This window comes from Microcebus murinus, chromosome 10, assembly GCF_040939455.1.
Source record: "Microcebus murinus isolate Inina chromosome 10, M.murinus_Inina_mat1.0, whole genome shotgun sequence".
NCBI lineage: Eukaryota > Metazoa > Chordata > Mammalia > Primates > Cheirogaleidae > Microcebus > Microcebus murinus.
Window position 1 is genome coordinate 8625715 of NC_134113.1, and position 21690 is coordinate 8647404.

At 42.0% G+C, this 21690-nt stretch overlaps 1 protein-coding gene across 5 annotated transcripts in view; it reads right to left on the minus strand.

Moving 5' to 3' along the window:
* TNRC6B (trinucleotide repeat containing adaptor 6B) overlaps positions 1-21690 on the minus strand; it is a 249037-nt gene that overhangs the window by 185026 nt on the left and 42321 nt on the right. For 4 of the 5 annotated variants that reach the window (XM_012741671.2, XM_012741666.2, XM_076006973.1 and 1 more), the window contains 2 exons: positions 9557-9631; positions 1180-1268 (listed from right to left, as the gene is read on the minus strand). In XM_012741671.2, coding sequence (XP_012597125.1) covers positions 1180-1224 — 45 coding nt within the window. In that variant the 5' untranslated portion in view covers positions 1225-1268; positions 9557-9631. The remainder of the gene's footprint in view (positions 1-1179; positions 1269-9556; positions 9632-21690) is intronic. The other variant, XM_012741670.2, reaches the window with a different exon arrangement.

The window sequence follows — 21690 nt, forward strand, 5'->3', positions numbered from 1 at the left end:
ACATGGCAAATTTCCAGTTTTGCTTTTTGAAACTTTGTGGAACTACTTTTTTTGCAAATATTTTTGAGTCACAATTGAATCCATGGATTCCAATGGAATGGAGGGCTGACTTTATTTACAATGTTGTGCAACCTCCACCTCTGTCTAGTTCCAAAACATTTTCATCAGCTCAAATGGAAACCCCATACCCATTAAGCAGTCACTGCCCACTTCCCTTCTCCACCAATCCCCAGAAACCACCAATCGGCACTCTATCTCTATGGATTTATCTATTCTGGACATGCCATATAAATGGAATCATCCAACATGTGACCTTTTGCTTCTGGCTTCTTCCACTTGGCATGATATTCTGGAGGTTCTCGGTGACAACTTGACACCTTCCCACTTTTGCTCTGATGGAGGAATAAGGCTACCTACAGAGAGTCCTGGCAGCAGTAGCAGCGGGAAAGGACCCCCTCTGGCAGATCCAGAGTGGCACATAATGCCATGGGTGCTGTGGACTGTTCGGGAGACAACGTGAGAGACCCTCAGGAGCTCCAAGAAGAACTAGACACAATTCTGAATGCAGAAAGAGGGAAGTAAAGGTGATACTAAGGGTCTCATGTGACCATGCTGAGAACGAGCCAGGGAAATTCAGGACATGGAGCCAGATACAAACAGAAATACAGATAAACACACAGATAACTATTTATATATAGGGCTTGGGGATAATATTCCTTCAGTTTTAGACTTAAAAACCAAACCAAACAAATTACTGTTTAAAAATTTATAATAGAAAAATGTCTAAAAATTATCAATGACTACCTGTGCTCAGCATGAATAAGGACCAGGCTTTTACTTTTTATCTTATTAGTTCTGATTTGTTTTAATTTTTTTTATAAATACATATAACTTTCATAATAAAATTTAAAAGATAGAGTGCTAGTAGTCTAAAAATGAACCATAAAGTTCTCGGTACTTCAGTAAAACTTGTTTTAAATTTGTCACATACATTTAAAAAGTGTATTGAGAAGAAAAAAAGCGTATTGAGAAGAAAAAGCCTATCCTCTTAGGTTAGGCTCTAATTGAAATCAATGTAATTTCTAAATTCACCTAAAACAAAATACCCACTCTATTCATCTGCAGTCTCTACTGGTCAATTCTACTCAAACTCTTTGTACCTTTGAGTAATTTACTGACCTTGGAACTGCTTTCTTCCGATACTTCTCCCTCATTGGTTTGCATGGGAACAGACTGTGCAAAACTCTGCAGAAACTCACAAATATTGCCTAAAAGAGGTAAGAAGAGAAAAACATATGTCAGAAATTCAGGGCAAAAATTTGTTTTTGTCTTTTTAAAGGTTTAGATTGAAATTCTGTCACTAAGATCAGGAATACCGTGAAGCAATGACCTTCAGTAACATAGCTGTGTGTGTGTGTGTGTACACACACATGCATTTCAGGTAGGAGAGAGGAAGGGAGAGAGGTAGGGAAGAAATCTTCCCCCACCTGGGGGAAGAACATAGTTAGGAAAGGTTTGTAGGATTAAAATATTAATAGCTCTGAATGTCTTTCCCTATTTTACTTGGCTTTTGGCAGAGATGATAGTGAAATTCTTACAGGAGACACCAACCTGCAACAAAGGACGCCCACCGAGCAAAGTGGTGCACCAGCTGTTGACCCTGCGGCAGGGCACCCTGTCTCAGTTAGGCTGAGGCTACTGGAATTGGCCAGGTTTCTTGGGTTTATCATTTATGTTCAATATTCTTGGCTTTTTATGACTGAAATTATTCAGATTCACTCTAATGGTTGATCCCAGTTTTTTTCTTTATCCCATATTTTATTTTTATTTATTTATTTATTTTTTATTAAGCACATTAAGAAAATGTGCTTAATAAACTAAATATCAGTTAATTTATTTTTATATGAGACTAAGCTACTACACACAAGGCAAGACAATAAAAAGTAATCACTTTTCCTCTGAGAATAAAATAAGCCAAACAAAAGTTTGTTAAAATTTTATGAAATAAAATGTGCCAAAAAGAAATTACTAAAAACTTATGCAACATTTTCATGAATTCATTAAATATGCAATTATTGAGGAACAATTACTCAAACTGACACAAAACAAATTTTCATTTCATAATACAGGTACGAATATTTACAAACCTGTCAAATATTTTAGAAGGCTCATACCTATAAAATATGAAAGCTAAAAAGATGGCTGGTGGTGTATGCTTTTTTGTGCTCAAGAATCATCCATGCACGCACTGGGGCCTAGCAATCTGTTCTGGTCCAGGATCCTCTATAATCAGCCACAAGACGTGAGCCAAGAAGGCACTTGCAGGGAAGCTGTTTCCTTTTCTGAAAGTGTTATCAAAAGATCTACTGTGGGCTGGGCACAGTGGCTCATGCCTGTAATCCTAGCACTCTGGGAGGCCAAAGCGGGAGGATCATTTGAGCTCAGGAGTTCGAGACCAGCCTGAGCAAGAGCGAGACCCTGTCCTACTAAAAATAGAAAGAAATTAGCCAGACACTAAAAATATATAGAAAAAATTAGCCAGGCATGGTGGCACACACCTATAGTCCCAGCTATTCAGGAGGCTGAGGCAGCAGTGAGGCAGAAGGATTGCTTGAGCCCAGGAGTTGAGGTTGCTGTGAGCTAGGCTGATGCCACAGCACTTGAACATAGGCAACAGAGCAAGACTCTATCCCCCCCCCCCAAAAAAAAAAATGTACTGTGCTCACCTAACAAGGGTTTTTGGGAACAAATATATATTTATGTGATGTGAAATGTAAAATTGGTATAGCCACCTCTCAAGTGACATCCATTCACTCACTCCCGGATTAATCACCATTGCCCATTCCTACTGTAAAACACATAACTGATGTTCACAGCAAGTGAAACGGGCTTTTTCTAGTTGATATTGTCCCTCCCCTGTTTATGATAGCTGTACCAAAAAAAAAAAAAAATTGCTCTTGCTACAAAAATTAAGTTGATAGCATTTGAAAAACTCAACAACATACCCAGAAAGGTTTTGTACACAAATTGCTTCACAGTATCTTTAAGTTCTCTTACTTTACGGAAACAGAGACTGCTTTCATAGATGATGCGTTAAAGGCATAGCTGAACCAGAAGGAAACCTTGGAACTCCATTCATGCTCCCGGGCCCACGCTCTTGGACAGTCCTGGGTCCAGCGCCGCGTACCGTCTCCTCGCCCCTGCAGATCAACGCTCTGTTCCTCTCTACCTGACCGTGTGCCCCAAGGGACTCCAGCACTGGGCTCTCTCATCTTCTGGCTGCTGGCTGGGCTATGCCAATGGGAGGCACTCACAGGAGACAGGAGGGCAGAAGAGGAAGGCAGGCTGGCAGTGGTCGTGTTCCTCTATGAAAGACCACTGCTCCTATCTCGCTGACTTCTCCTTCAACTATAGCTTTTTTACTTTTATCCTTTCTAGATTCTCCTGTTTATTTGGCTCTTCTATTTTTCTCAATTCTCTTTCTGGCCTGACTTGCCTGGCTCAAATTAGTCCTCCCCTTCTCTGACAGTCACTGCTCTTTCCCTGACTCCTCTTCTATGCCCCCAATACTGACCTCTGTCATCTATCCTCCCCCACCTTCTCTACTACCCCCCTTTTTTAGGCTTTAACCAAGACTTTTGCCTCTACACTCACTTCTGAAAATCCATCATCTCCCAACAAGATCCTATCCATTTGTTGTTAAGTGGGCCCTTAAGTCTTACTTTCTCTACTACTCCAGCCCTCAATTTTCTAATGGGTAGAATAGTTAAGGCAGGCGTCCTCAAACGTCAGCCCACGGGCCACATGTGGGTGTTTTTGCCTGTTTGTTTTTTTATTTTAAAATAAGATATGTGCAGCGTACATAGGAATTTGTTCATAGTTTTTTTTAAACTACAGTCTGGCCCTCCAACAGTCTGAGGGACAGTGAACTGGCCCCCTGTTTAAAAAGTTTGAGGACCCCTGAGTTAAGGGAAACCAACAAAGGCTACTAAACCACCCAGTGGCTGGCAACAGGGGAACCCTACCATTGCTAGGCCCAAAGGGGCAGGGAGCAGCGACCAGAACCTGGAGAGAGAGCTGTAGCTGTAACTGAAGAGTCAGACAGACCTGAGTCAATCTGACTCAGTCTCAGTCTCCTATTGAAACTTGGGGATAATAGTTATTCTGAGTATTAATTGATAGTATATTTGCACTTGGTACATAACAGGTGCTTAGTAAGTATATGCTGATTACCAATCACAAAGCATCCTTTACTCCGAATTCTTATTCTCCTTTAGGCTCACATCCCCAGTGGCTTCTAGGCCATTTCCTTGGAATGTGCTGTGAAAGAGGAATGTTTCTTCCTCTCTTTGGAGTTCTCACTCTGGGCCCCTCTCCACCTTCACACACTGCCCCAGAGGAAATACAGGATCTTATTGTAATGGTGAATGTAGAAGGAGAAACAGGTATGTGGAGCTCAGCCCCTTCTCGGTCTCCCTTTTGGAAGCCAGCTGCCCCAGGGAGCATGCTTCTCAGCTCCTGCACCCATAAATGCAGGACTCTCACAACTACCATGACTAGGTAAGTCTGGAGAACGTTGAGGTTCAGTGTTAAGTTCACTTGCCTGTAGATGTTAAGTCACATTCTCCAATACAGCTTTTATTAGCAATAGAGTCAATATTTTGGTCTCCCAAATGCCCTCCTCTTTTATCCTATTTCTCAATTCATATAGAACTCAGCCAAGGGAAGAACAATCCTATTCACTGGGTCTCAAAGACCCTTGCATCTGGTGCATAGGACTAAAATCTTAATAAACAGACATAAAGTAAAATTCAAGGGGTAAAATACATATGGAATTTCTGAGGCTTCTGTTGAGGCCAGGATTTTTGGGCCTTGGACTTTAAAGGGGGAAAAATGTTTTCTTGTAGAAGCTTATGTTAGACTTTTTACTGTTGTTTTTACAGTTGTGCACTAGCTTTTTTTTTTTGAGACAGAGTCTCACTTTGTTGCCCAGGCTAGAGTGAGTGCTGTGGCATCAACCTAGCTCATAGCTCATAGTAGCTGGGACTATAGGCATACGCCACCATGCCCCGCTAATTTTTTTTTGTATATATATTTTTAGTTGGTCAATCAATTTCTTTCTATTTTTAGCAGAGACAGGGTCTCGCTCAGGCTGGTTTCGAACTCCTGACCTTGAGCAATCCGCCCACCTCGTCCTCCCAGAGTGCTAGGAGTACAGGTGTGAGCCACCACACCCGGCCTGTGCACTAGCTTTTAACTACTGAGGCTGAATTAGAGATTTATAAACAATAGGCCACATGGTATTTTGACCTTAGCAGTAACTGTAGTTATGGCAACTTTGTCTTTAGTTAAGCAGCGGTTTCTATAGTGACAAGGCTGCTGGCACTAGGCACACAGCCTCAGCAAAGGGCTGGGGGCTTTGCAAGCCTTATCAAGAAACAAGCCATAGAAGATTGTGAGGTGCAGTGGTAGGAGTGACACTGAAAGCTCATTTAAATGTCGCCTCTGCAGGTGGCCTCAGCATACACTAGCCACTCTGGCCTAGCAAGCAAATGCCAGCTGTGCTGGCCTCAGCAAAGGGAACAGGGCATTAGCAGGCTTGGGTGGCTTCAGTGTACAGAAGGCTGCTGCCTGACCTTGAATTATGCCAGCAAAGCTTTTCCTAAGCAGGCATGGCTGAGGGAAAGATTACACTTCAGGGAAAAGAGACTTTCTTCCTATAGGCCTTTTAAACATTAGAAAGTAGAACAATTATTTGCTGCATGTAAGCTGCAAAGCAGCTGAATTTGAAACAGACAAATGCATTACAAAATCAGTGAAGTTCTACATTTAAATTGCCAGTGCTAGGCTTATACAGGTGATTCAAAGGGGAAACGGAAATGAAGAAGTTTCTGACTATACCTCATATAAGGAAAGAAAGATGGACAGATGGAAGGGAGGGAGGGAGGAAGGACACAGGCATACCACCCTGACCCAGATTTGCTGGTTAGAACCAATGTGCTAAGAGACAAAAGCTAGAGAATGTTAGGGGAGGACAACTTTTCCCCCCACTCTTTAAGCTTCCTTCTACATGGAAAATATCAATTATTTAATGTTCCTGGCTTTACCATATCCCTGACTCATGATGTCAGTGGTGAAGTGACTTATCTAAGTCTAGAAGAAGAAACTGGACTTATAAAGTCCAGGCCTTTCCTTCTTCCCTTTCCCTTTCCCTACCTGTTCCGCTCTGCTCCTCCACTCCTCTAGGAGGCAGGTTAACTCCAGATTAGTGCTGCTGCGTGGATGAACCTGTTAAGTCCTGGAACTCAGTTTTAGGAAGCCTATTTGCCCCCTTAGGTTTCAGCTAGTTCTCCAATGTCAATGTTTTTAACAATGAAAGTGAAAATTTGAACTCCACCTGCCTTATTCCTTTGTTCCATGTCTATGTTGATCCAGAATTTGGGAAGAGAAGAGAATACTATTTATTGGGTCCCATTCAATCCCAACTTATAGCTGAAACTTATCCCCTCAGAATTAAGTCCAATTTTCTGCATCAGCTTTATCATTCCAAGTAGCCCATTACCACAGTATCAATAACATACTTTCATTTCCTAAGCTTTGTACTAATCTCATTTCTAGTTACTCCAATGTACACACTATTCTGCACTTCCCTCAAACCCTTCCATTCCCTCCATACACGTGCCAATACCTATCTATGTATACCCCCAGTCCACACCCTGCTGGAAATCCCTTCCCTCACCAACCCACATCTCTTTCTATTCTCCAATTTTTATCTCTCGAAATCTTTCCTGATTAATCCCATATAATCTACTGACTCCATGTCATATCGATACCTATTTTTCTTCGTTCTTTATTTTGTTTGTTCTCATTTGTTGTTATTATTGGAACTATCCTTAATAGTTTTTAATGTGTTTCTTGAAAAGGCCTTGAATACATCCTTGTTTGAAGGCATGGCTTCTAGTGTGTCTAGGGATCTAAGTCAATTTTACTGTCCTTTTGACAAAATATAAGTAGAATAAAGTAGGCAATACAGAAGCATATGGTCACCTAAGGATTCCACTTGGGAAGTGACAAAGGGTTTCTGTGTTGGTGCTAACAAAGTCATGAACAAGTCAACGCAAATACACTCATTTATGTAAAAAGCAACTGGAGGAATAAACAAATACTGCCAAAGCTCTCATAAGACGACATGACAACACAAGTGTTTGATTTCTGCCTCAGAACATCACTGCACCTCAGAGTAGTCACCAGTTTGCCATACGTGGTAAGTGGAGGACAGTCTTGACCTCAGAGTAGTTACCAGTTTGCCATATGTGGTAAGCGGTGGATAGTCTTGACCCGGCACAGTGCTTGGCACACACAAGACAGAGCTGAACAAATGGTAATGACTAAATGCAAGTAATGTCATACCCAGCATCTGTGCAAGGTCTCCTATAAAAGTTGGCAAATAGGTTAATATTTTCCAATCCCTCCAGGATCCAGCCCTCACCTGTCTCTCCAGCCACAACTGCCTAGTCTCTTTGTTCCTTTTGTTCCAGCCATACTGGACTACGTACAGCTTTGCCAACATGCCAGATTGTTTCAGGTTTCCATGTTTTTGTTCATATAACTCCTTCTGCCTTTCCCTCCGCCAATGCCACCAGAGAACACGCTCCTTGTCACTTGAGACTCACTTTTATAAAGTATTTCCTCATCCATTCCTAGGCAGAAGTAAGAATTCCTTCCTTAGTGCCCCCGGTGGATCTTGTTTGAATTCTATTATAGGATCTGTAATACTCTTTATTGGATTTATTTGCTCACATAGATGCCTCTATGTGATAGGGATTAGATTGTCAACCCCTTGATACTAGCCACTATATCTTGTTAATCTCTGTACTCATAGTCTACTTAAAACTGTGTACCTGGTATTTAATATGTATTCAATACATTTCTATGTAAGAATGACTGAATTAGTCAACTATCATGATTTTTATTTAAAATGCAACAGATATCAATTCAGTAAACATTTACTGTGCCTCTAGCACATGCCAGACGGTGCTGGGCTAATGTGGTGTACTAGAATGAGCTGAGACTTTGAAGGAGCAGAATCATTCTTCTTTCTCAGTTACTAGCTGTGTAATCTTGCTCAAGTTACTTAATCTTCTAATCCTCAGTATTTTCATCCATAAAACTGAGCAGGAAGAGGTGTTAGAAGGATTAAACTACATACACATAGCTCTTAGCAAGGTGTCTAGGAGCAGCACACGGGCAGTAAAAAAAGTTAGTTCCTTTCTAAGAAGTCTCAGAGGGTGTAGTAAAGGAGACAGAAATAAATAACTTTAATGAAAAATAATTAATAATTTATTACTGTAATAACAACAGGTACACTTAGAACACAGATGAAAAAGGATTTCTGCCAAGAGAGTCTGGGGGAAGGGGACAAGAGGAAAACTACAAAAGGGAAGAGTAGAGAGTTGCGTTTTTCTCCCCTTTTCCAAACTCTTAAGCAAAGAGAAAAGCATCAACCAAGGCACAAAGCCATGAAGAAAAAACTACACACCCAGGACACAGAAAGTGGTCTATTAAGACTTACAGATAGGGATTCACTGAAAATGAAGCCAGAAATGGTGACTGGAATTAGATTTTGAAGGCATTTGTAGAACCAAATCTGTAGCTACTGGGCACTATAAGAGCTGTTTCAGCAAAGGTGTGGCCTGAGTAAATCTACCATTTAGAAAGCTAATGTGGACAACAGACTGAAGCAAAGGAGTGGTGAGAGGCAGAGAAGCCAGGAATATACTCACAGAAAACCCTGGAATTGCCAATTCTAATAACTAAGATCTAGCTTTCCAGGATGAGGCACCAAATGTCAGTATCCATCCCCCAGTGCTTTTCCAAGGGACCTACCAGACGGTAGGAATGCAAGGGGCTGAGGTGATGGCCACTTTAAACATCCTTCTGTAAGAACTTCAAAAAGGAGCAACAATGTCAGAAAGTACTTTTCTTCTTTTCAAGATGAAGACTCTTCCATTTCTTTTCTTTTTTAAAATTAATTAATTAATATTTCAGAATATTACAGGGGTACAAACGCTTTGGTTACATATATTGTCTCTGTACCCCCAGGTTAGAGCTACGATCGTGCCCAATCCCCAGACATTGGGCACCATACATACCCATTAGGTGTGAAATTACCCATCCCCTGCTAACTCACCCTCTCTTTTTTTTTCTTTTTGAGACATGCCTCGCTCTATCTCCCCGGCTAGTGTGGTAGCATCATTGTAGCCATTGTGGTGGCATCACAGCAACCTCGTACTGCTGGGCTCAAGCAATCTTCCTCCTGCCTCAGCCTGCCTCAGTCTCTGAGTACCTGGGACTGCAGGCGAGCGCCACCACTCCCAGCTAATTTTTCTATTTTTGGTAAAGACGGGGTCTTGCTCTTGCTCAGGCTGGTCTCGAACTCCAGAGCTCAAGCGATCCTCCTGCCTTGGCCTCCCAGAGTGCTAGGATTACAGGCGTGAGCCACTGCGCTGGCCAAGGACTCTCCCATTTCATTGCTGTATATTTTTTAAAAACTTACCTTTGACAGTATCCTGGGGCAACACAAGCCCGTACGGATGAATCTAGGTTACATTCAGTGCAAAAAACCAAAATCCTGAAAAGAGAGAAAAACCACAATGAGGCACATGCTCAGAGCAAGATGCCAAGGGAAGCATCAGCGCAGGCACCTGGGGACATCCAGCCACTCGGGTCACCCGCTATCGTCTCTGAGCCCTCGGCCTAACCTCGCAGGCCTCAGCTTCCTCATCCAACACTAGGAACAATAACAGCATCTTCCTTACAGAGTTCTTTCGAAGTTTAAATGAAATAGGTATAAAACTCTTAGTACAGGCCAGGCGCAGTGGCTCACACCTGTAATCCTAGCACTCTGGGAGGCTGAGGTGGGAGGACTGCTTGAGCTCAGGAGTTTGAGACCAGCCTGAGCAAGACCAAGACCCTGTCTCTACTATAAATAGAAAGAAATTAGCCAAACAACTAAAAATAGAAAAAAAAATTAGCCGGGCATGGTGGCGCAAGCCTGTAGTCCCAGCTACTCGGGAGGCTGAGGCAGGAGGATCACTTGAGCCCGGGAGTTTGAGGTTGCTGTGAGCTAGGCTGACACCACGGCACTCTAGCCCAGGCAAGAGAGTGAGACTCTGTCTCAAAAAATATAAAATAAAATAAAACTCTTAGTACAGGGCAGGGCACCAAACACATACTCAGTAAAAGGCAAGTGGTTATTAAGAACGTGAACTGAAGCCAGGTGCAGTGGCGCATGCCTGTAGTCCCAGCTACTCGGGAGGTTGAGCCAGAAGATCACTTGAGCCCAGAAGTCCAAGGCTGCAGTGAGCTACGATCACACAACTGCACTCCAGCCCAGGCAACAGAGTAAGGCCTTGTTTTGTTTAAAACAAAAAAGAACGTGAACTGAAACACTTTCTGAAGAAACATTAAAAGCTATATTAAACCTTCTCTCTCTCTCTCTCTCTCTCTCTCTCTCTGAGACAGGGTCTTGCTTTGTTGCCCAGGTTAGTGTGCAGTGGTGCAATCACAACTCACTGCACCTTCAAACTCCTGGGCTCACGAGATTCTCCAGCCTCAGCCTCCTGAGTAGCTTGTACTACAGGCTCACACCACCATGCCACCTAATTTTTAAATTTTTCTGTAGAGATGGGGTCTCACTATGTTGCCCGGGCTGGTGTTAAACTATTAGCCTCCCAAAGTACTGGGATTACAGGCATGAGTTACCATGCCTGACTTACTATTTATTTTACTTTTGTTTATTCTACCAGAAAAATACCAAATTGTCTTTTGATGTCTCTATCTGGAAGTCTCCTAATCACTTCAGATTCAACAGGTACCTAACTCCACCCTCCCTCCCCACCCAGGCCCTGACACTCATCCCAGATTTCTCACCTGACCCTAGACCCCTCATATCAGCCTGTCAGCAAGTCCAACCATTTCTGCTTTCAAAGTGTGTTTCTCAGCTCTATCCACAAGTCTTCATGTTCCCTGCCATCATCATTTCTCATTCATGGAGGCCTCCTAGCTGGTCCCTGGCCCTACTCCTGTTCTTCCCCAATCCATTCCCCAATAATGGCTGGAATGGCCTCTTCAAAATCAATTCACGGCAAGTTGCTAATAAATGCAGTGAAAATTTTATTTATTTCATAATGAAATGTCTATGAAATATATCTTCATATAATGTGAATATACAGATACATGCACATATATGAAATGGCCAGTCCCTTCATTTTACAATGGCACAAATGCCAAAGGGACATGCTGCTCAAAGTTAGACCTATCTGTGTGTGAAGGTGGTTAAAGCAATGGTGAGCCCAGCAGAAGCTTATCTGTGATCAATGTCTACGCCACTGTCAGAAAGCTGTCACTTCTCAGAAGTTGGCCCCTTAGTTTCACAATCCACCTAATGCTTCTGTCCAAGACAATGTGTTCCATTCCCCACGGCTATGGATCGTGAAGTACAGCCTCAGCCCACGTTATGCACGGTGATAAGGTGGTGCTATATACAGTGAACCCTGAAAACAGCGCACTGCCCTCTTACCTGTCATCACCTCTACTTTGGCTTACTCTGGAGTGTTTTAATCAATAAATCTGAGATGGAATTGTGTTGTGATGAGAATTAGAAATACTTTGTCTCCCTGTCCCCCTACTAAAATACACTGCTGCTCTAGCACTCTTTCTTTCTCAAAAGCAAATCTGGCCTCTGGGTACACTGCTGCTTACATTTAGTCAATAACTGTCTATTACCAAGATCTCTCCAGACCCACCATCACTTCCTGTGGACTGTGTGCAGTTTCCCTGCCCACGAGATAGGCACTGATGTCTATTGAGGGCACTCTGCCTAATTCCCTTCCACCTCTTTTAGGTGTTAGTTATCTACTGGAATTTCTCTGTGCCCTCCTTGGCTGGACAAAGTGTTCACCCTTTGAGATTTATCATTCTATACTGTTAATGTCCATGGGCCTGTTTTCTTCACTCAGCAGGAACTCCTTGATGGCAAAGACTATGGTCTTACACACCTCTGAATTTGGTATTGGATAGGAGCAGAATAAACATGAGCTGCACTGAATCCCAATGGGACCCCAGAGTTCAGTAACTCAATGTGGATGCACCTCCACTCAGTGGCACTGGTGAAAGGTGAAGAAGTTACCTGCAACTTCCAAGATGGGGCTCCATGAGTGCTCCTCATGGAGCACTCAAGGCTCTGTGGTTATGTCTGACCATCGGCACCTCAGAGAATGACTGGATTCTTTAACTTTTTGTCAACTGCAGACTATCAAGAGAACACTAACTTTTAGTTCCCTATTATGATTACAGTTTCTGCCTAGGCTAAAAAACAACTTCTCTAGCTATATCATTAGTCCATATTTATTACATATCTTCCTTTTTTTTGAGACAAGGCCTTGCTCTGTTTTCCTAGAGCCTAGAGTGCAGTGGCTCTCTGCAACCTCAAACTCCTGGGCTCAAACCATCCTCCTACCTCAGCCTCCTAAGCAGCTGGGCCTACAGGCATGCGCCACCACACCTGGCTAATTTTTCTATTTTTTTTTCTAGAAATGAGGTCTCATTCTTGCTTAGGCTGGTCTCAAGCTCCTGACTATAAGTGATCCTCCTGCTTCAGCCTCCCAGAGTGCTAGGATTAAAGGTGCGAGCCACTGTACCTGGCCATACATATCTTCTTAATAGACAAGTTTAGAAGGAGACAGTGACCAACTCAGTCCTTTGCCTGCTTGGTAGTGGGTCTCAGACATTTGCCAGCACTCAGTGAGGAAAAAAAGGAGTTAAAGCAGAGGACAGGCAGACGAGGGAAACCAGGCAGTTTTCCAAGTATTCTTGAATACAGTTTTTAATAGAACAGCTTCATTACTTTCTCTGCAAGGCTGTGAACCTCTGTATTAAGTGCACTCATATTCAAGATAAACAAAAAATTAATTCTAAAATCAACATTTTTGCTATCTAGTTGAAACTATATCTAGTTGAAACTATCTACAACAGTATTTTTCTTCTAAGGTATGAATAATGGCAAATTCCTTCAAAACATCATTTTGAAATGTTCAGAACTACATTGAAACCCTACCATCTGATCATGTATAGCTACAGCAGTAAAACTAATTGCACCACTCTAGTTTCCTCTGTCTTCTTGCAGAGCAACCAGACTGATCTTGGGATTCACACCGGGGGTGGGAAGGTTCAGTGGATCTTGGATTATATCCATCCCCAGACCCTGCTAAACTGCAAGCAGACTTCAGAATTCTTCCAACGCCAAGTACCTGACTCAATTCACAGGATGTAATTAGAACTAAATCTTTCCTAAGGAATATGGCAAGCTGAAAGAAATACATATTCAACAAAATATATTTACTTTACTAGTATCATCTCTGATATGGCAGGGTTTTAATTTTCAAATTTGACTATTCAGCATGATTCTTTTAAATTTAATTTGAATTCTCATTTAAAAGATTCAGGCGGTATGCATAAGGCTCTTGACCACTGTCCCCTCTCCCTCATCCCTGTTTTCCCAGGACAAATCACTGTTATTAGTTTGAAATTCAGTATAATTCTTGGGATGCAAACTATTAAGAATGTACTATAGGCCAGGCGTGGTGACTCATGCCTGTAATCCTAGCACTCTGGGAGGCTGAGGTGGGTGGATTGCTCAACGTCAGGAGTTCAGAACCAGCCTGAGCAAGAGGGAGACCCCATCTCTACTATAAATAGAAAGAAATTAATCGGCCAACTAAAATATATATATAGAAAAAATTAGCTGGGCATGGTGGCACATGCCTGTAGTCCCAGCTACTCGGGAGGCTGAGGAAGGAGGACTGCTTGAGCCCAGGAGTTTGAGGTTGCTGTGAGCTAGGCTGATGCCACGGCACTCACTCTTTAGCCTGGGCAACAAAGCGAGACTCTGTCTCAAAAAAAAAAAAAAGAAAAGAAAAAGAATGCACTATAAACTTTTAACTGAGTCACAAATAACTCTGAAAACCCTGACTGCCTACATCGTTGGCAACCGTCCTAACTTCAAGCAAGACCTCCAGAAGACACATCTTAACTGAGGCAGCAGAGGTGGAGGAGGAGCAGAACGCCAGTAAAGACGCCTGGAGGGTCTTCCCAGGAAGTGAGCAAAGATGCCCGGAGACAGGAGGGTACAACCCGCCCAGCTCTGTGAGCAGGACACCTGGCCCAAGTGGGCTGAGATACCTAGTGGATTAAGTAACACAAATAATATCAAAAGCCTATGGAGCACAGGTGAATGCCAGTCTGCTGCTACAAGCAGATGGGTTTATTTAGCCACCAACACACAAGAGATTTACTATGCTTCCAAGATCTGAAAATGCTACCTTTGCCAGGGTACCTGCCTGACCTCTGCTACCCCTACTTCCATTCAACACTTCAGAAATTCTGTAAAAACATTCAAGTCTGCCCATTCCTAAAAACATCCCCTGTAATCCTAAAATCTGTTCTAGCTATTGTGCTCTTCCTTCCCTCTTTCCTCTCCTAGTCAAGCTTCTTGAAAATGCGGTTTATACTTGAGGTCTCAACATCCTTCTCTCCCATTCACTGCAATTTGATTTCTGGCCTATCAAGCCCTGTTGTCAAATATAGTGGATAGTATTCAATCACTCCTGTTTAAGCTCTCTCTAGCATTTAAAAATCAGGACCACCTGAAACTTGCCATTCAGGTGCTGCCTTCTTACCATGATATCAAGGATATTACAGGCCAGGACGGTGGCTCTCACCTATAATCCTAGCATTTAGGGAGGCTGAGGTGGGAGGATTGCTTAAGGCCAGAAATTAGAGACCAGTCTGAGCAAGAGTGCGACCCATTTCTATTAAAAATGGAAAAATCAGCTGGGTATGGTGGCACGCAGCTGTAGTTCCAGCTACTCTGGACGCTGAGGCAGGAGGATCACTTGAGCTGAGGAGTTGGAGGCTGCAGTGAGCTATGATGATGACACCACTGCAGTCTAGCCTGGGCAACAGAGCCAGACCATATCTCAAAAACAAAACAAACAAACCAAAAGGATCCTGCAGGTACAGTCACTGGGCCAGGGCACCTGGTCTTAGTTCCTGGTCTCCTGGTTGTGTGTCGGTCCTCCTGTGTCCTTAGGTTTGCAGGCAGCCTGCTCATCATGTGCAAGGTGGAGCAGTAGGGGGGAGGGGCTGCTGCTGTACACAGGAGACAGGGGCACAGGGTCATGGAAAGGGAACCAAAGTCAACCCCTGGCTTCAATGATTGCGCTTAGTTGTGATGCTCGATCTGACATGGAGCATGGTTAGTCCCGTTACCCCACAGGAAGAGCCCAATTCATTACTTTCTTTACCTCTCAGACTATTTCTTTCCAGTCTCTTTTCTTGGACAGTCTTTCTCCCCCTGTCCTTTTACTATGGGTGTATTCCTCAGGAGTTCATACTCCCCTTCTCTTTTTATTATATGCACATGCCCTCATCCTTTCTCAGAGATCTAACCACCACCTAGACTTGATGGCTCCCAAATCTCTCTCCAGTGCTGAGCTTTCTTACACCTTTCAGAACCATCTCTTTAACTACCTGATGTCAAAGGACCTCTCCACCTCATGTACCACAGGTCCCTAAAACTCAGTGTGCCTATAACTAAAACAATCCTTCCCCAAAGTGTGTTCTTTTCCTTCTGCCTCACTTGAGAATACTGTCGTCCCACTCAAGTCAGAAATCTGAGATCAGCAGCAGCTCCTTCCTCTCACCAAACTCTGTCAATTCTAATCTCCAACTATCTAGTATATACTTTCTCCCGTACTCCTACCACCACCGACTGCCCTGCTTCTGACACAAGTTTCTCACCAGTTTTATTCTGGTTGTTTTTTTAAATTGGTTTTCTTACCCTCAAGGCCCACCCCTTCCCCACTGCCATTAGAGTTACCTTTAAAAAATACAGCCTTTAGCGGGGAGGAGGGGATAGGCTGCCCACCGTCTGGGTGACGCTGGTAGCTCTGGCTCAGGCGGTGCAAAGGGTTTGTAACCCCGCAATACGCTGGGAACAAAAAAGCATGAGGGCTCACACCTGTAATCCTAGCACTCTGGGAGGCTGAGGTGGGAAGATCGCTTGAGGTCCGGGATTTGAGGGCAGCCTGATCAAGGCAAGGTCTAAGTCTTACTTATTACTGTATCACTATCATTTAATACAGTGCTAACACAAGGGCCATTCCCAATAAATTCTTGCACTATAAACACACACATTTTTAGGCAAAATTAAGTCAACTCAATACAACATTCTGAGCTTAGTCAAATAAGGATGCTGCTTATCAGCTACAACAACATATCAGGATAATGTGCTACCTGCATGGGATCCCTAGACTTCTTGGAAGAAGCAGCAAAGGAAACTCTGTGACTGACGGCAGGACCCTAGCACAGAGATATTAAATTTATTCTTATATCTTGGAAACCAGGGAAGCTTGCCTAAGAAAAACAAACTCGTTCTGAAGCAGGAATAATTAGAAAGACACGTGCCCTACCTTGTGTTACTAATCCAATTTGCTCAATGATTTTATGCCCTCCAGCCTAGAGCCATGATAATCTGTCAATTCTTTAACAGAAAGGGCTTGAGAAAGTAAGATTACCTTCTGAAAACCCAAACACAACTGCAGATCATTTGGAGATGGGGGTGGGAATGGTAGGGAATAAGGACTGTAGGCTACAAGAATAGCAGAGGCAGCTACTGAAACAGTAGATTCCACATAACCAGCTTTACCAAATACTTACTAAGCCCACGGCACCATGCTCAGCAAGTCGTCACAGCAAGGACCTACAGGTAGGTCTTACTGCTACTGCTGGTCATGTAAGAGTTAAACAGGTTGGAGGTAAAGGATATGTTAAATAGCTTGATTTAATCATTCCACACTGTATTCATAAATCATAACATCATTCTGTATCCAATACATATACACAAGTATAATTTGTCAATTTATAATCACAAAATAAAAATTTAAAAAAACAGTTAAATGTTAATAGATACGTTCAGCTTTTGTAACAAATTTATTGTCGATTAAATAAAATCTTTATTCTTTTTCCATATTGTATATTAATTTTTTTTTTTTTTTTTTTGAGACAGAGTCTCACTTTGTTGCCCAGGCTAGAGTGAGTGCCGTGGCATCAGCCTGGCTCACAGCAACCTCAATCTCCTGGGCTCAGCGATCCTACTGCCTCAGCCTCCCGAGTAGCTGGGACTACAGGCATGCGCCACCATGCCCGGCTAATTTTTTGTATATATATTTTTAGTTGGTCAATTAATTTCTTTCTATTTTTGGTAGAGACGGGGTCTCGCTCAGGCTGGTTTCGAACTCCTGACCTTGAGCGATCCGCCCGCCTCGGCCTCCCAAAGTGCTAGGATTACAGGCGTGAGCCACCGCGCCCGGCCTGTATATTAATTTTATGTAGTTTTTTTGTTTTGTTTTTTAAGACAGGGTATTACTCTGTTGCCCAGGTTAGAGTGCAGTGGCATCATCATAGCTCACTGCAACCTCAAATTCCTGGGCTGAAGCAATCCTCCTGTCTCAGCCTCCTGAGTAGCTGGGACTACAAGTGCATGCCACCACACCCAGCTAATTTTTCTATTTTTTGTAGAGACAGGGTCTCGCTGTGTTGCTCAGGCTGGTCTCCAACTTCTAACCTCAAGTGATCCTCCTACCACGGCCTCCCAAAGTGCTAGGATTACAGGCATTAGCCACCACGCCCAGCCTGTTTTTTAATCAAATGGCAATTTCTTTTTTTTTTTTTGATTCAAATTCCCTTGAAACAAATGGCAATTTCTATTAAAATTGTTCACATATTTCTAGACGTACATTGCTTCTCCAATAAACCAGTGAGTTGAACACTGATAGTGAAGATAGCGATAATATGAATAATCATTAATTGTTTATGTGGTGCCCAGCGATATATACACCTTGGAAGTCTCCAACAACTCTCATTTAAGATATGATCCCTATTCTTATAGATGAGAAGAAAACTAAGCACTCAGCTGTATGGTGCAGAAGTTTGGAGAATGCAGAGAAAACAGTAGGCCAGACGATCTGTGCCACCTTCAGAGAGAAACTGGGATTCCAACTGGAATTGACAGGATTTAAAGCAGTGATTCACAAACCCTTCTGTCTCAGGATTCCTCTACACTCTTAAAAATTATAAAGGACCTCAAAGAGCTTTCATTTATGTTATCAATATCTGCCGTACTAAAAATAAAAACTATGAAACTTAAAATATTAGTTCATTTAAAAATACCAATAATAAACTATCACATTTTTTAAATTAAAAATATTTCAAAGGATAAAAAATTTGAGAAAAGTGCCACTGTTTTACATTTTTGCAAATATCTTTAATATCTAGCTTAAGAGATGGCAGCTATATCCTAGTATCTGCTTTTGCATTCAATCTTTTGCAATATCACATGCATGTAGCCTCTGGAAGTCTCCACTGTGCACTCATGAGAGAATGAATTAGATAGGCTTATAGCATCTTAGTATTATTAAAATAGTTGTCACCTCCTATAAGAGTCTTGGATGATTGGAGGGAGTAATCCTCAGACCACAAATTGGGAACCATTCTTTTAAATAAAGGATAAAGAAAATAGTCTAAGCAAGGGCTGGACAAGAAGGAAGTGTGTGGCTCCTAAGCCATAACTTTCAAGGATGCAAACTCCTGCTCTTTTTTTTTTTTTCCAAAATTCAATCCAGCAATCCCACTGCTGGGTATCTACTCAAAGGAAAGAAGTCATTTGAGCAAAGCCCTACTTTTAACAGCTCAGCTACAACCAAGCTGTCCTCCCTGGTGAATACAGAGGTAGATGGCTAGGGCAAGGTAGGGCTGTGTTGACAACAGTGCCAGCAGGGAGACTCTATTGCCCTGGGCAACATTCCCCGGAGGCCACGTCAGGTTTTCCTTTCTGGAGCCTCCACTGTACCCTCCTGCTAGAAGAGAAGCTGTAAATGGCTCACCAGAAACTGCCTTGCCATGGCTTCCCAAGGCTGTGTTTACTAACTGCAAAATCATCTCCCTGCTGCAGCCTCAAAGTCTTCAGACATTTCTTGATCTGGCTGTCTTAAAAAGCAAATTTAACATCAGCCACGTAGCCAGGTTTTTCTTGCCAACAATCATGTGAGTTTGCTATTCTGTTCCTGTGCATCTTGCACACTGTAAAAACAGTTCCTGGAGCATCATATGTCATGGATCTAGTTGCCATAAACTGAAAACATTTTCTTCATATTTTGTGGCACAAACTAAAAGCATTCTGGATACGGTTTGCATACAGTCCATCTCTGGCCAAAAAAGAGGTTTAAATTTATGAATAAACAGAGAAGGGGGAGTGGCCACTGCCATAAACTGTTTTATTATCAAAGTCAATATTTGGTAGTGTGTATTTTTTTATTTACATTTTTCCTGTGATTAATGTTCTGAAATTATCCTGCAATAAGTATAACCATATTCATTTTATGTAGCAAGCCTTAAGTTGCCTAACAGTATTTTATAGCTGACAGAAGCACAAAGGAAACAGAAGCCTCTTTTTGGTCTCTTAAATTTAAAAAATTTAAAAAATAGAAACAGCCATGAATTTATATAGTTTTTCAGTCCTTTTTTATTTTTATTTTTTTAGTAAACATATTCATTAAGGTCCCTTAACAAGACAGAACAGATTATTTTTAAGTCAAAGTGAAACTAAAACTTTAAAAGAGATTTCTTTTTCTGGGAATGGTAAACTAGGTAATTCAGACCAACCATCCTGCTGAGGACAGCCAGAAAATCTGGACATAATATTTTAAAAATCTTAAAGGCAGAGAAGTACTAACAAGTAAGAATTACCATATAAAATCAATTCCAGGTCAACTGTATATCTAAATGTGAAAGATAAATAAAGCTTTTAGAAGATAACATGGGCTAATGCTGTCCACAGAGAAGGATTTCTCAAACAGGGCACAAAAAGCACGTATTATTTATAATAAAAAAACAAATAGGACTACCTGAAAATTGAGAATGTTTGTTCATCAAAAGACACCCTTAAGAAAATGAAAAAGCTGGCCGGGCGCGGTGGCTCATGCCTGTAATCCTAGCACTCTCGAAGGCGAGGCGGGTGGATCGCTCAAGGTCAGGAGTTCTAAATCAGCCTGAGCAAGAGCAAGACCCAGTCTTTACTAAAAATAGAAAGAAATTAATTGGCCAACTAAAAAAAAAAAAAAAATATATATATATATATATATAAAAATTAGCTGGGCATGGTGGCGCATGCCTGTAGTCCCAGCTACTCGGGAGGCTGCAGTAGGATCACTTGAGCCCTGGAATTTGAGGTTGCTGTGAGCTAGGATGATGCCATGGCACTCTAGCCTGGGCAACAGAGTGAGACTCTGACTCAAAAAAAAAGAAACAAACAAAAATAACTTGGATCTCTGTCACATACAGGAGTAGTCCTTTGTTGCTGCCCTATACTGTGTGTATACCACAAAATGAAAGCATAGTCTTGATGGGACTCCTGTAGCAATTACCTGAGAATATAGGTGTAGATTCCCTCTGGATAGCAACAAACGAGGGTAACACGACTAGTCCTGTCTACTTGTTGCAAGGCTACTGTAAGGCTCAAATGATTATGATTAAAAAAAAAATTTTTTTTTAAGTGTGAAAACCTACTGTATGAGGTTTTATTGCCTTAATAAATCAATAGGATTATTGTTAAATTGTAAGTCTTCAAGGGGTAATAAAGAAATAATATAATGTAAAATTGTAATCTGATATGGTCTAAGATAAGATTTTCCTTTTTTGGTTAAAAATCTTTTCTGCGAGACAAAGTGGTTCTCACCTGTAATCCCAGCTACTTGGAAGGCTAAAGCAGGAAGACTGTTTGAGGCCCAGAGTTTGAGACCAGCTTGGGCAATAGAGCGAGCGAGACCCGATCTCTTAAAAAAATGAAAAAATTAGCTATGCATGGTGGGTCACACCTCTAATCCCAGCTACTTGGGTGGCTGAGGTGGTAGGATGGCTTGAGCCCAGGAGTTCAAGGTTACCACTGCACTGTTGCCAGCCTAGGAAACAGAGCGAGATCCCGTCTCTAAAAACATAAAATAAAAAACATATATTTTACAGTGAAATCTCCCAATTTTCACTTTTAAACATTTTTCATTTGGTTACCAACGATTTATGTAATGTCAAAACAAATACTTCTGTATATAAATATTCACAAAAGCAGCACTGTCGGGTATGGTGGCCCACACCTGTAGTTCTAGCTACTTGGGAGACTAAGGTGTGAGAACTGCTTGAGCCCAGGAGTTTGAGACTACAGTGTGTGATAATCACACCTGTGAATAGCCACTGCACTCCAGCCTGGGCAACAAAGCAAGACCCCATGTCTTAAATTAAAAAAAAGTAGAACCAACCCAAACATCTATCAACTAGTAAATGGATAAACAAATTGTGGTACATCTACCCAGCAGAAAACTACTCAGCAATGAAAAAGAATGAACTGCTAATACTTGCTACAATATGGACGAACCTCAAAAACATTATGTTCAGTGAAAGCAGCCAGACTTAAAAGACTACATATTGTATGATTCCATTTTTAGGGGTTGCCTGGAAAGTGGAATGAGAACACAGATCGAAGCAAATGGGCAAGAGGGATCTATTTGAGCTGATGGAAAT